The following is a 12,782-nucleotide window of genomic DNA, read 5'->3' on the forward strand; positions in this document are numbered from 1 at the left end:
AAATGAGCATGTGTTAAAAATTGTTAACTCGTTGTTAATAAAGGGAACTAACTGGTCAGGCGTTAAACCCAATTCAAAGAAGAACCAAACAACAAGACAAAACAAGCACAGTAAAATGCATGTGCAAATGAAGGCAAAAAAATGGGGGGTGGGCGTCTCTCCACTCAGCAGAATTCATTTGCATGTCTATAGGGAAGAATTATTTTTCCCTGTTATCAGTTATAACCACAGGGTTTATAAAATATCTCCCATAGAATCAAAATCAGAAAACCCTGAAGGGTGTCCTCTAACAAAGAGGAAAAAAATTTTTTTGTAAAGAGTCAAATAGTAAATAGTTTAGTTTTTGCAGACCATACAATCTTTGTTGCAACTGCTCATTGTAATGAGAGTAGACAATAAAGAAACAAATGGGCATGACTGTGTTCCAACACAGCTTTATTTATGGATTCGGAAATTTGAATTTCATATAATTTTCACATGTCCCAGAATATTATTTGGATTTTTTCACCGACCAATTTAAAAAGGTAAGAGAATTCTTAGCTCGCGAGCCTCACCACAACCGGCGCCGACAGGATTTGGCCCACAGGCTACAGTTTGCGACACCCTGTTCCTGTAGGTAACGCATAGATTTCCATTGAAACTCACATTTTCCCCTCCAGGAACACAGGAAATAACAAGGTGATAAAACTGTCCCTGCAGCAACACAAAGTTGCTGTGAAATGTCTTAATGCACGTCATGTGCCCAGAACAGTGCCTAACGTTTTAATTATATTATTCTTGAACTGAGGTCAGATACCCAGCAGTCGTCAGGACCAAGGTCAACGTCTACACAAGGATCCCAGCGGCCTGCGCGCGCCGCAGAACTGTCGCCCCGCCCCCACTTTCTCGAGTCTCTGCGGGATTGGACTTCCGCCCCGGTAGTCATGGCCACAGTCCGATCCCCTTTTCAGGAATTTCGGGAGAATCTGGAAATCTGGAGGGCAACTACAAGAGAGAACTCGGTAGAGTTGTTCAAGATTGGCCATCTCAATGCGGGACGCAGGACGACAGTCAATGATTTGCCAGCCTAACGATAGTCAGCGAGGGTCTCCGATTGGCCAGTTCAGTACTGGGCAGGCAAATAAGGGTGTGGAGGCGGTTACCCATAGGCCAGAGCTGATAGGGGCGGGAAAACGAGGTTAGAACGACAGCAATTGGCATGCGCGGTGTGACACAAAGCCTATTTGCGATTGGCCCGTAAGGCGCGGAAGGCGGTGTGCGGCTTCGTTCGGCAATTAGCCTCTAGACGGGATACCGACTTTTGATTGGCTAATACCTCTCGGGGCGGGCAAAGTGAAGAGGTAAGCGGTCGGCGATTGGCTGCAGTGACTTGGGGAAAGCATGCAAATCACGAAGGCAGCGTGCGATTGGGTAGCACGGCGCGAGGCGGGGATCCGGGACGCGGGGTGACTGGAGATTGGCCGGCATGGGCAGGGCGGCCGGGTGTGCCGGTTCCTAGGTCCCGGCAGGCGATGGCGTCCGGCGGCTGGTGCTGGCTGCGCGGCCTTTGGGCCGCGGGGCAGCCCCTGTTCCAAGGCCGTGCGTTGCTCGTCACCAACACGCTGGGCTGCGGCACTCTCATGGCGGCCGGGGATGGAGCGCGCCAGTCCTGGGAGATCCGCGCCCGGCCCGGCCAGAAGTTTGACATGCGGCGCTCAGGTGAGGGGGCGAGTGCTGCTGGCCTTTGACCCCAGAGGATTTTTGGCCCCAACCTCAATTCGGAGACCTGTGACCCGGACCCGCGTGCCGTGACCCATGACCCGTGACCTCAGTCCCTGGCAAGACCCTTGACCTCAGCGTGCACCCTAGACAGCCCCTCCCTGATCTCTGTCCCCTCCCCCCTCGGAGGTCTTCATCCCCTATCATACGTGGGGTTTCTGTTCGCTCCCATCCTGAGGGTCAGGTCCCCGCCCAACCCCTGGTCCGCTTCCCTCTCTCTTGCACTGAGAGATCTAGCGTTGAGCACAGGATGCTGCACCCGGGGTAGTCAAGGGCGCAGCGTCTGGCCCCAGCCAGCCTAGGATCGCGCCCTGGTCCCACACTTCCCTACCCGCTGTGCCTCTGTTTCCTCCTCTGGAAAGCGGGGCGATGGTAGAACACTCTGCCACGGTGGTGAGGGAATGAGGGAAGAAAATGCAAACGCAGCTCTTGGAATGGTACGTGGCAGTGGGGCTAGTAATGGGTTGGGCTCTGGGAGAGTGTCAGGCTTACCCAGGTCTTAGGGAGGGAGTGAATTGGGGGCTTTGCTGGCCTAACATGCACCCCCTGACTCTTGGACTGCCCACAGCGAGCATGTTTGCTGTGGGCTGCAGCATGGGCCCTTTCCTGCACTACTGGTACCTCTGGCTGGACCGCCTGCTCCCTGCATCTGGCTTCCGTGGCCTCCCAAACGTCCTCAGGAAGGTCCTCGTCGACCAACTGGTGGCCTCTCCCATGCTGGGCGTCTGGTACTTCTTGGGTAAGGAGCCCCGTGAGCTTGGGTTTTGCCCCTCATAGGTCGGGAGGGACAGAGCCAACTTTGTGTTAAGGATGTGTAGACCCATTACTGATGCACCTCCTGAAGGCTGGGGTACAGTGGTGATAGGACAGACTCAGTGGAGGCAAGTGTCAATGGCAGAATCACAGAGAAGGATGCTAAATGTAGGAAGGATGAAGACAGTGTCTGATGGGGCTGCCCTGGGTTGGGAGAACGTCCCAAAGGAGAAGACACTCAGCTGAGACTTGAAGAAGGAGCCAGCAGGCAGGGGGAACAGCCCACGCAAAGGCTCTGAGGCTGGAGGAAGGGGAGCTGAGACTGACGTTGACAGGGCACAAGCATCCTAGGACCGGTAATAAACTAGCCTCAGCCTCAAGAAGGGTGTGTGGCGTACGCATCCCTCAGGGTACGCGATTATTCACGACAGACCTCTCTCCTCTCACTTGCATCCCTCAAGGTACGCGATTATTCACGACAGACCTCTCTCCTCTCACTTCTCCCCGACTTGACTTGTTCTGTTGTTTAGCCACCCTGCTGTGCTGCCCTTCCCACTGCAAGGCTTTTAAATGTCCTGTTTCCTCTGCCTGAGACACTGTTCCTCAGGGGTCCTACCCCACCCGCTCTACTGTCGTACTCCGTACTCCCCAGCCTCTGACACTCTCATCTCTTGGTTTCCTTCCTAGGCCTTGGCTGCCTGGAGGGCCAGACCCTGGGCGAGAGCTGCCAGGAGCTGCGGGACAAGTTCTGGGAATTCTACAAGGTGGGCGTGCCTGCCCAGGCCCCGCCTATCCTTCATCTCCGCCCCCTTGCATCTGTCCCTCCTCTCCCTTTCACAGGCACCCCCTTTCAAAGCCCCACCTCTCACAGCCACCCGGCCCCGCCCGGCCCCGCCTCTCACTGCATTCCACCCCTCCCCGTAGACTGACTGGTGCGTGTGGCCTGCTGCGCAGCTGGTGAACTTCCTCTTCGTGCCCCCCCAGTTCCGAGTCACCTACATCAACGGCCTGACGCTGGGCTGGGACACATACCTCTCCTATCTGAAATACCGGGTAAGCGCAGTGGGCAGACCAAGTACCCAGGGGACTCCTGGGGGGCCACATGTGTGAGCCCCAAATGGCAGTACAACTACGCTCCAGGGTGCGAGTCTCTTGTGCCCGGGACAACCTGCACCCCATGGTGGGTGGGTGGGTTGCTGATCAATAGCGGGGTGAAGACCAAGCCCACGTCTTCTGTCTGATGTGACCTCGGCCAGGTCCCTGCCGCATCTGTCCGGCAAGGCTGACCCCAGCCCTGACGGGTGGAGGAGGGTTCAGTGAGGAGCCCAGAGGGATGAACAAATGCCTGTAACCAGATCCTCTTGTGTGGACAGATCCCAGGCCCCCCAGCGCCCCCAGGCTGTGTGGCCCTGGGCACTGTGCAGACTGAGCTGCCCCACACTGCCACCACATGCCAGCCAGGGCAAGACTGACCCTCAGCTGACCAGCCGCCTGGGCAGGAAGGGGAACGGACTGCTGGGCCCAGTCCTAGGCCCACCCTGATTCCTAGGCATCCGGTTGGGCTGCCCCTTCCAAGCCCACTGCCGGGCCTCCGTTTCTCCATCTGGAACACAACCATGAAGATGGACCGTCATCCCCCAACCCTTCTGGGAGAGCCTCAAGTGACTGGTGACAGACGTTCCACCCTCAGCACTGGGCCTCAGCCAGCCAGCTAGTACCAAGCCCTCAACACTCCTGCGGGCTGGACTCTGGGACCAAGGTGGGGACATCGCCCATACACTTGGAGCAGGGCCCCCAGAATTTGGAGCCTTGGGTGGGGTATGTAGCCTCCAGTCTCATCCTCTGTTCGTGGACTATGGAAGTATAGAGAATTAAATTCTCTTTGTAATTGAAAATCTTGTGGATGAGCAAAGCCAGCACTGGCAGGCCGGCGCTCATAGGGACACTGTGTCGTCCATTCACTTTATTGGGTGTGTGTAGTGTTGTCATGACATCTCCTGGGGGGACTGGGGGGCATGTTTGACACTCATGACATCAGAACAGGTCTGGTGAGAGGTGGTGTCCCAGGGTGGTGAATATCCACAGCAGCCCCCACCCCCCTCCAAAAACAGGTACAACCTTGGGGGCGAGGAGCCAGGCGGGCCATTTCCTGGCTCTGACACACCCCGTGGTCCACGTCGAGATGCCTGCAGTCACCTGGACCTACCGTGTCACAGCCAGGAGGCTGGCAGGTCTGGCTACCTTGCATCATGCAACCAGACTGCGCTGGGGTGTCATCCGGCCCCCACTTAAAAACTGATAACTGTTGATGGGGGTGAATTTATAAAAAGGTGGGGTCTGGAGAGAAGGGTGAGTGGTGAGTTCACGGGGCCACAACACGCCACTGCAGAGCGGGAACAGGGCTGTATGTACAGGGTGGGGCACGGAGCAGGTGGGGTGCCCGAGCCCCTGGGGGACATCTCCAATAAATAAATAAATAAATAGCTACGATAATAAATAGGGTGATGGGCTAAATCAGGGCAGGGGACTCACGCCCATGGCCAGTAGGGGCCCTGGCTCAGGCCCAGAGGGCGGGGCCAGGATGGGGCGGGGCAGCTCTCAGCAGGCGCAGTCCTGGTGCGGGGGCGCCTGCTGGTCCGTGAGCTGTGGGCCCTGCTTGGTGCCCGTGACTGCAGGATCGGCTGTGTCCAATGATTCGGACATCTTCTCGCAGATGACATCCACCAGCCGCTCAAAGGTCTGCTTGACATTAATGTTGTCCTTGGCGCTTGCCTCAAAGAACTCGAACCCTGTGGTCAGGGAAGGGAGGGGTGAGGACCCTGGTTCCCCCACGCCCAGAGACACTTTTCTGAGGGCAGGTAACACCTGGAGATTCCCAGTGCCAACTGCATGTTAAAGGCACTGACAGGTCCCTTGGGGAAGCAACACTGGACTGAGTCAGCCTTTATTTCCTGCACTCCTTTCTTCACCCTAAAACTATCCCCTCTCATTGTCCCCAGAGCCCTGGTAAGACCCACTTCCCTGCTTCCACCATCCAGCCTAGCCCTGGCCCTGGCGGCATCTGACATTCAGACCCAGGCCTTCCCCTGCTCACACACTCTCCATGGCTCCCTATTGCCCTCTGAAAGGTCTGGCTCCTCAGCTCGTGCTTCAGGCCCTGCGAGATCAGCCATATTTCCTCCAAGTGACCCTCATGCTGCAGTCACATAAAACTTTGCCAAAAGGATCTTTCCCATGTCTGGCCTTTGCCCACACTGTTTCTTCTGTCTGAAAGACCTCCTTTTTCTTTAAGTACCAGATCCAAGGCCCACTTCCAGGAAGACTTACCTATGCCAGGCAGAGCCTGGCTCCGCCAGCTGAGGTCCTTTCCTCTCTCACAAAGCTGGAGGCCTCTCAGGGGCCCAGCAACACCCAGCACAAGGCTGAGCAGTGAGAGTATCAGAATGAATCAGAAACTTCCTGCAGAGCAAACTCCTAAGCATCCATCAGACTCAACCTCAAGGGGCTTCCCTGGTGGCGCAGTGGTTAAGAATCCGCCTGCTAATGCAGGGGACATGGGTTCAAGCCCTGGTCAGGGAAGATCCCACATGCTGCGGAGCAACTAAGCCCGTGCGCCGCCACTACTGAGCCTGTGCTCTAGAGCCCGCGAGCCACCACTACTGAGCCTGCGTGCTACAACTACTGAAGCCTGCGTGCCTGGAGCCCGTGCTCCGCAGCAAGAGAAGCCACTGCAATGAGAAGCCCGTGCACCGCAACAAAGAGTAGCCCCCACTTGCCGCAACTAGAGAAAGCCCGCGCACAGCAGTGAAGACCCAATGCAGCCAAAAATAAATAAATAAAATAAATTAATTTAAAAAAAAAGAGACTCACCTCAAATGGCCCCTGGATCAAGGCCAGCTTGCAGAAAGTATGAATCATCTGGACTCGAATCCTGGCTTTGCTGTGAGACTTTGGGTGTGTCTCCTCCCCTTTCAGGGCCTCAGTGTCCCTTTCCTAGCCTGTGGGTGTCCAGCCTCACTGGGTACTCACCCAGGTGGTCAGCCAGCTGCCGACCGCGTTCCGACGACACCACCCGCTCATCCTCCATGTCACATTTGTTCCCCACCAGCAGCACCTGGGCATTGTCCCATGAGTAGGTCTTGATCTGGGTTGACCTGGAGGAGGTGGTGACAGAGGAGGGTTAGGGCTTGGAGAATCTGAGCTCTGCCCCCCTCTCCCCCTTCCCCCCATCCTCCCCCCACTCCAGCCCCCACCTCCCATTAATTCTTTAATTCTTGAGGGAGGCAGGCTCGATCCTCCTCCCTGTCTTTGTCCTGCCAGGAACACTCTGCAGGTGTCTGCTCCCACAGTTCACTGCTCTTGAGAGTCCCTCTTTCAAGCAGCTTTTCCCATCCTTCCCAGATACCCCCCACCCCCAGAGAAGGATTCTCGCTCTTAAACAAATTCAAACATTTTCTCAAAATGTATCATTACTCTAGTCAGAAAATGTCAATGTTTATATCCTCTAACCTATGCAAACTGTCTTCATATTTTCTGTCCCTCCCAGATTTTTTTTTCCTGTATGTTTACAGTTTCATTTTTCCACCTGAAACCCTGCTTCCCATTATTTTGAGCTGATGCCACACTGTTTTAATGATTATAGATTGATAGCAGGGCTGGGACCCCAATATTGTTATTTACATTTCTGCCAAGCAGCTGGGGCTCCCTGATCTCTGCCTGTACCCCAGGCTTTACACCAAGCCTAGCTCAGAAGACCATCTGCGAGCAGGTGGGGGCACGCTCACCAGTCCTGCACCGCATTGAAGGACTCCTCGTTGGTGATGTCGTACATGAGGATGAAGCCCATGGCGCCCCGGTAGTAGGCTGTCGTGATGGTCCGATACCGCTCTTGCCCCGCCGTGTCCTGGGGAAGAAGAGACAGGGTGTCAGAGAGGACACACACGGAAACTCCTCAGAGTGGGTATGAACTCTGAGATGGTCAGGTCCAGCGCCCTCGAGGCCCAGAGGAGCAGGGGCTTGCCCAGAGGCACAGTGGGTCAGGGAGAGTGAGCTGGCTGCCTGCACTGGGAATGTGGTACCCAGTCATCCTAAGGTACCTACAGAATCGTTCCCTCATTCAATCAACACATGTGTACCTGTGCCACACCCTGTGCTGGGCACTGGGGACACAGCTGTAAACAAAATGGACCAAAATCGCTGCCCTTGTGAAACTGACAATCCAGTGCAGGAAACAGACAATAAACCTGTGAAAAGGTAGAAAATGTATCGTCAGAGGGTGGCAAGGACTGAGGAGAAAAAAGCCCGACAAGGATGGGCAGCGTGGGCTGCCTTCAATTTTAAACTTGAAGGATGAGGGAGGGAACCATGTGGGGATCAGAGGAAGGACGGTCCAGGCAGAAGGCACAGCCCGGGCAAATGCCCTGAAGTGGGACTGCATTTGGTACATTTGAGGAGCAATGAAGAGGCTGAGACAGAGATGGAAGGAGACATGAGATGGGGTGACAACAGGGGCAGACTAGGCAGGGTCTGGCTGCCTGGAGGGGTGCAGGTTTTACCCGGAGTGAGGTGGGAGCCGCGGAAGGACTGTGGGCAGGGAACGAGCAGTTCTGACTTGGCATTTGGCAGGCTTCCTCAGGCCTCGGGGGCGTTGAGGAAAGTGGCCAGAAGACCCTGACGGAGGAGCCTGCTCCTGTCCCAGGGAATGAGGTTGGGGGTCAAGATCCCTCTCAAACCTGATACAGACACACATGGAGGAACTTGAACACGGGGAAACTGAGGCACCAAGCAAATGATGCATCTGATGATGTCAGGGTCAGGAGAGGACCCAGAATTTGCTCCTTCCCCACCCCTGAAGAGCACTGATTAGGCACTGATGGAAGAACAGGGGCACTCTCTTCAGTGCCTCTAGCCCCTTGTACACAGTAAGTGCTTGATAAATGCCCAGTGTGTAATGAATGAATCTAGACAGGAAAGAAATAGGCAAAGCTGGGGCTGCTATTCTCGGGAGGGAGAGTGATGAAGCCAGAAGCCCCCCAGCTGGACCCACCCAGATTTGCAGCTTGATCCTCTTATCGTTTCGGTAGATGGTCTTGACCTTGAAGTCAATGCCTACAGTGCTGACAAAGGCAGGCGTGAAGGAGTCGTCTGCGTAGCGGAAGAGGAAAGACGTCTTGCCCACGCTGCTATTTCCAATGATGAGGATCTTGAACATATAGTCGAAGTTCTGGTCCGAGGACTCCTTCTGCCCATAGCGAGAGTCTGTGGCGGATGCCATCTGGGGGTGCGGAGCGTAGACGAGCGTGAGGGGTCTCCCTCCACCCCCAAACACTCAAGCCCAGGCTCAGGATGGAGAGCTCCCAGAGGGGGGCGGAGGTTACCCTTATCCCATCAGGAGCCCCAGTAGTAACGGTGCAGCCCACGGCAGAGGGCGGGCCATGACCTTGAAAGGCCCGAGGTTTCAGGGGAGAACCTCAGAACGCAGGGGATAGAGACACCCCTGCAGCCCCCTCCAGCACGCCTGTTCCCCAGGTCCGGCTGTAACCTAAGCACTACAGCTGCGCCTGGAGGGGTGACTACGGCCGGCCCCGCCCCCCATCAATCATTCATGTTCCTCAGAACTGAGCCACGCGGGCGCACGTGCACACGCGTGTACGGTACCACAGGGACGCGTGTCCGCAGTCCTCCTCCCAGACTCCCAGGCTGGGAGAGCTCGGGCTGAGACAGCTACATCACGTGATAGGAGCGGGGCGTGCACACGCTCACGTGCACACAGCAGGGCACACACTCGGACACGCTCGTGCATATCTGAGCGTCGAACACACTCGGTGCACGGGACGGAGCCTGTCTGCTCACCGACATGCATATACAAATGTGCAAACCCACCCGTGCGCACTGCGTCCTCCACCCGTGCAGCCGAGTACACGTCACCCACACGGGCACGCATCTCCGTGCACATATGCACATTGCTGTGCACGCACACGCACAGTCCACGCGTCTCCCTCCACATGCCTGAAACACGCACAAACTTGGATCGGGACCTCCAAGGGGTCACACGAGAATACCCTGGTACACAAGCAAGGGTACACACAGATCCGCCCGCACAGGCGGGCGCGCACACGCGTGTGCACACCACACGCACGCGCACGCACGGAGCCTCCCGCGCGCACAGCTTCCCGCAAGGCACTGGTCTCGTCTCCCCTCCCCCTCCGCCGCAGAGCCGGGGGTGGAGGGATGGGGGTGGGGGGTGAGGATAGGGCAGGTAGAGGAAGCCGGGGCCCTACCCCTCCCCAGGCTCGCGACCGCCGCATCCTTCCCCTCATTTAACGCCGGCCAACTTCGTCCCCCTACCCCAGCCCATCAGTCAAATGAAGGTTATGTATGTGCTCCGAGAGGGAGCGCACCGGACCGTCCGGGAGCTCACCTTGCCCTACACTGATGCGGCGGCGACCCTAGCGGCAGCGACTTTTTTGGCAGCGGCGGTGACAGGGCCCCCAGTGCGCTGATGTGGGGCTGCGTGTCAGCGGAGGCGACAGCAGCGGCTCAGGCCCCTGCAGTCCGCGGTGACGTCCTGCACAGAGGGGCGGGGCTTCATATGCAGATGAGGTCGTGACGCCATTCTGGGGAGGAGCCACAGATGGGGAGGTGGTCCACGGTCGCACGCAGAGCCGGGAGGGGCGGGGTTCTCACGCAGATTGACATGAGAATGGGGCGGGGCCCAGCGAGCTCATCCAGTAGCTAGCAGAAGCGGTGCGGGAGGGGTGGAATCGCCTGCCGGCTCCACCTCTCTTTAGCGTTAGGGAGGCGGGGCTACGCGGCGCCTCCTCATTGGCTTAAGTTCTCGAGCGACGGGCTAAGTAGCCAATCAAAGATTGTCACGCCCTCCTCCTGTCCAATGGCGGTTCCCGAGCGGTTGAAGGGACGAGAGGTTGAGGCCTGGGCTGAGCCTGGGTCTTCTGGGGGTGTTCCCCTTCCCCGCCCCCATGCACCCAGGTCGGAGACTCAGGAGGTCCCCTTTCAGTCCAGGGTGCTGTGACCTCTCCTTAAACGCTCCCTATTCCCAATTTCAGAAAAGAGGCACAGAGGTTCGAGAAGATGCTCCACGTCTCCTATTTATTGGGTTCAACATAAGTAGAAAAGAAGAAAAAGCGGAAATAGGGGTCAAGATAGACTCCGTCTAATTTCAGCTGTAAGACCCAAAAAGAAAGAAAAAAAAAAAAAAAGAAAGAAGAAATTGGGATCAAGAGAGTCACCCTTCCCCACCAATTTCCAGAAAAAAGGAAGGGGCTAACGAACGCTCCAGGAACCCCTTTCCTTCCTGCCCCCCATTTTCCAGAGAAAAATTCAACGAAATGCAGGAAGTAGGGCAGAAAAACGGCCTGTCCCTTAAACTCGCAAAGTCTGCGGTAAAAAACCTGGGAAACAGGGAGGATACGAGCGAGGTTCAAAGACCCAACAATAAAGACAAGGGGTGGGAGATGCTTTACTCCTCCCTGGTTCCTGAGTTTAAAAAGACAGGGACAGAGAGTCCTCCCTCCTCCATCCTGGCAAAATGAGACTCAGAGATGGAGACTTTGGGGTCCAAGGTGACCTGTCACATCCGTCTTCATGTGAAAAAGTCAGAATTGGGGGAGGGGAGGAAGAATGAGACCTTGGCCTCCATTCCAGGTCTCTGCCCTGACCCCAACTCCGGTCCCCACACCCGGCAGGGGGCGTGTGGCCCCAGGAAAATTCTGATCTCCCTGATTCCTCCTCAGGAGACGAGGGGCGGGGCTTGTCTTTTTTATAAAAAGCTCGCCAGCTGCAGAGGCGCCTAGAAACCAGAATAACTTAGCGCCTGGAGGCCGCCCACTCCCCCCACCCCCGCCCCCAGCGCCCCGGAAGTGCGGAGACGTCCCTCCAGCTCTCCTTGCAGTTGGGAAATCTATTTTTTTCTAAGGATAACATTTTTGTCCCTCCTCTTCACTCAGACTATAAAAGTATCACAAACCCACTGCGGAGAGCTGGGAAGATTCAGAAAAAGATAATGAATAAATATAAATCCACCTCCAATCTCTCCCCACGGGAAGACCAGCAGTCGAGTTCCCGCTTTGGGGTGGGGGATTGGGGGGGGGGGCTCCAGGCGCTGCCCAGGTGGAGGGGAGGGCGTGCAAGGCAGCTAGGCTCCCTGACCTCCCAAATGCATGCTTCCGGGTTTGTACGTGGGTGTCGATCGGAAATACCCACTTATTTTTTTCCCAAAGGGTAAAGGCCCACACCAATGTATACGAGCTTCTGCACAAAGGATTTTGTATTTTATTTTATTTATGTATTTAATCATTTATTTATTTGGCTGCGCTGGGTCTTCGTTGCTACACACGGGCTTTCTCTAGTTCCAGCGAGCAGGGGCTAATCTTCGTCGCGGTGCGCGGGCTTCTCATTGCCGTGGCTTCTCTTGTTGAGGAGCACGGGCTTTAGGCGCGCGGGCTTCAGTAGTTGTGGCACACAGACTCAGTAGTTGTGGCAGACGAGTTTAGTTGCTCCACGGCATGTGGGATCTTCCCGGCCAGGGCTCGAACCCGTGTCCCTTGCATTAGCAGACGGTTTCTTAACCACTGCGCCACCAGAGAAGTCCCAGGATTTTGTATTTTAAAATAAAAATAATGGAAGGATTTATTGTTAAGAATAAGCATAAGGCTCTGGAATTAGGGATGGTCGAATTGGAGGTGAGGACTACAGACTTGAGGGGAGATGTTCTGTGTGGTCCGAGCAACAGAGCTGCATAGGAGAAGGGCCCCAAACCCTCTCAGATCCCATCCACTACCTCATCTTTCTCCTCTCCCTCCTCGAGGTTCCAGGTGCAACCTTGCCTCAGGGCCTTTGCACCTGCTGTGTCCTCTTCCCCAGATATTTCTGTGCCTGGCTCTCTCATCCCCTTCAGATCTCCAATCAACACCCACCTCCCTCCAGAAGTTCTGATTTCACCATGTCACCTCCTATCATGTCACCATAGTTTTCCTTCCTGATACCTCCCCATTAGAAATGATCATGTTGACTTATTTATCCAATAGCCAGCTGTGAGCTTTGAAAGGCGGGGATCGGTGTCCCCAGCACCTACACCTTTGGACACAGTAGGTGCCCTGTGATGGTATGACATGAATGAATGAACAAATGAATGATTGGAAGGAGCGTGACTTTGGCCACTGAGGTTAGGGAAGACCTCTCTGAGGAAGTGACATTTGAGCAGGAATCTGAAGGAGGAGAATGAGCTGGCCACTGGGAGAAGTGGGGGAACA

At 55.8% G+C, this 12,782-nt stretch overlaps 2 protein-coding genes across 3 annotated transcripts; one reads left to right on the top strand and one right to left on the bottom strand.

Moving 5' to 3' along the window:
- Positions 1–1,434: 1,434 nt before the first annotated feature.
- On the top strand, positions 1,435–4,406 carry MPV17L2 (MPV17 mitochondrial inner membrane protein like 2). Of its 2 annotated transcripts, none has more exons than XM_067733237.1 (5): positions 1,435–1,698; positions 2,327–2,497; positions 3,199–3,275; positions 3,436–3,564; positions 3,768–3,899. In XM_067733237.1, exons 1-5 carry the CDS (start codon positions 1,512–1,514, stop codon positions 3,795–3,797), a joined length of 594 nt encoding a protein of 197 aa, XP_067589338.1. In that variant the 5' UTR covers positions 1,435–1,511; the 3' UTR covers positions 3,798–3,899. The 2 variants fall into 2 exon arrangements, with proteins under 2 accessions (XP_067589338.1, XP_067589336.1); XM_067733235.1 differs by having other exon boundaries at positions 1,441–1,698; positions 3,885–4,406.
- A 53-nt stretch (positions 4,407–4,459) lies between these two features.
- Positions 4,460–10,091, bottom strand: RAB3A (RAB3A, member RAS oncogene family). Its single transcript, XM_067733234.1, has 5 exons — positions 9,932–10,091; positions 8,558–8,785; positions 7,296–7,414; positions 6,541–6,665; positions 4,460–5,300 (listed from the first exon to the last, which is right to left on the bottom strand). The coding sequence occupies exons 2-5, from the start codon at positions 8,783–8,785 to the stop codon at positions 5,110–5,112; spliced, it is 663 nt and encodes a 220-aa protein (XP_067589335.1). The 5' UTR covers positions 9,932–10,091; the 3' UTR covers positions 4,460–5,109.
- Between the last annotated feature and the right edge of the window lie 2,691 nt (positions 10,092–12,782).

Source organism: Pseudorca crassidens, chromosome 3, assembly GCF_039906515.1.
Source record: "Pseudorca crassidens isolate mPseCra1 chromosome 3, mPseCra1.hap1, whole genome shotgun sequence".
NCBI lineage: Eukaryota > Metazoa > Chordata > Mammalia > Artiodactyla > Delphinidae > Pseudorca > Pseudorca crassidens.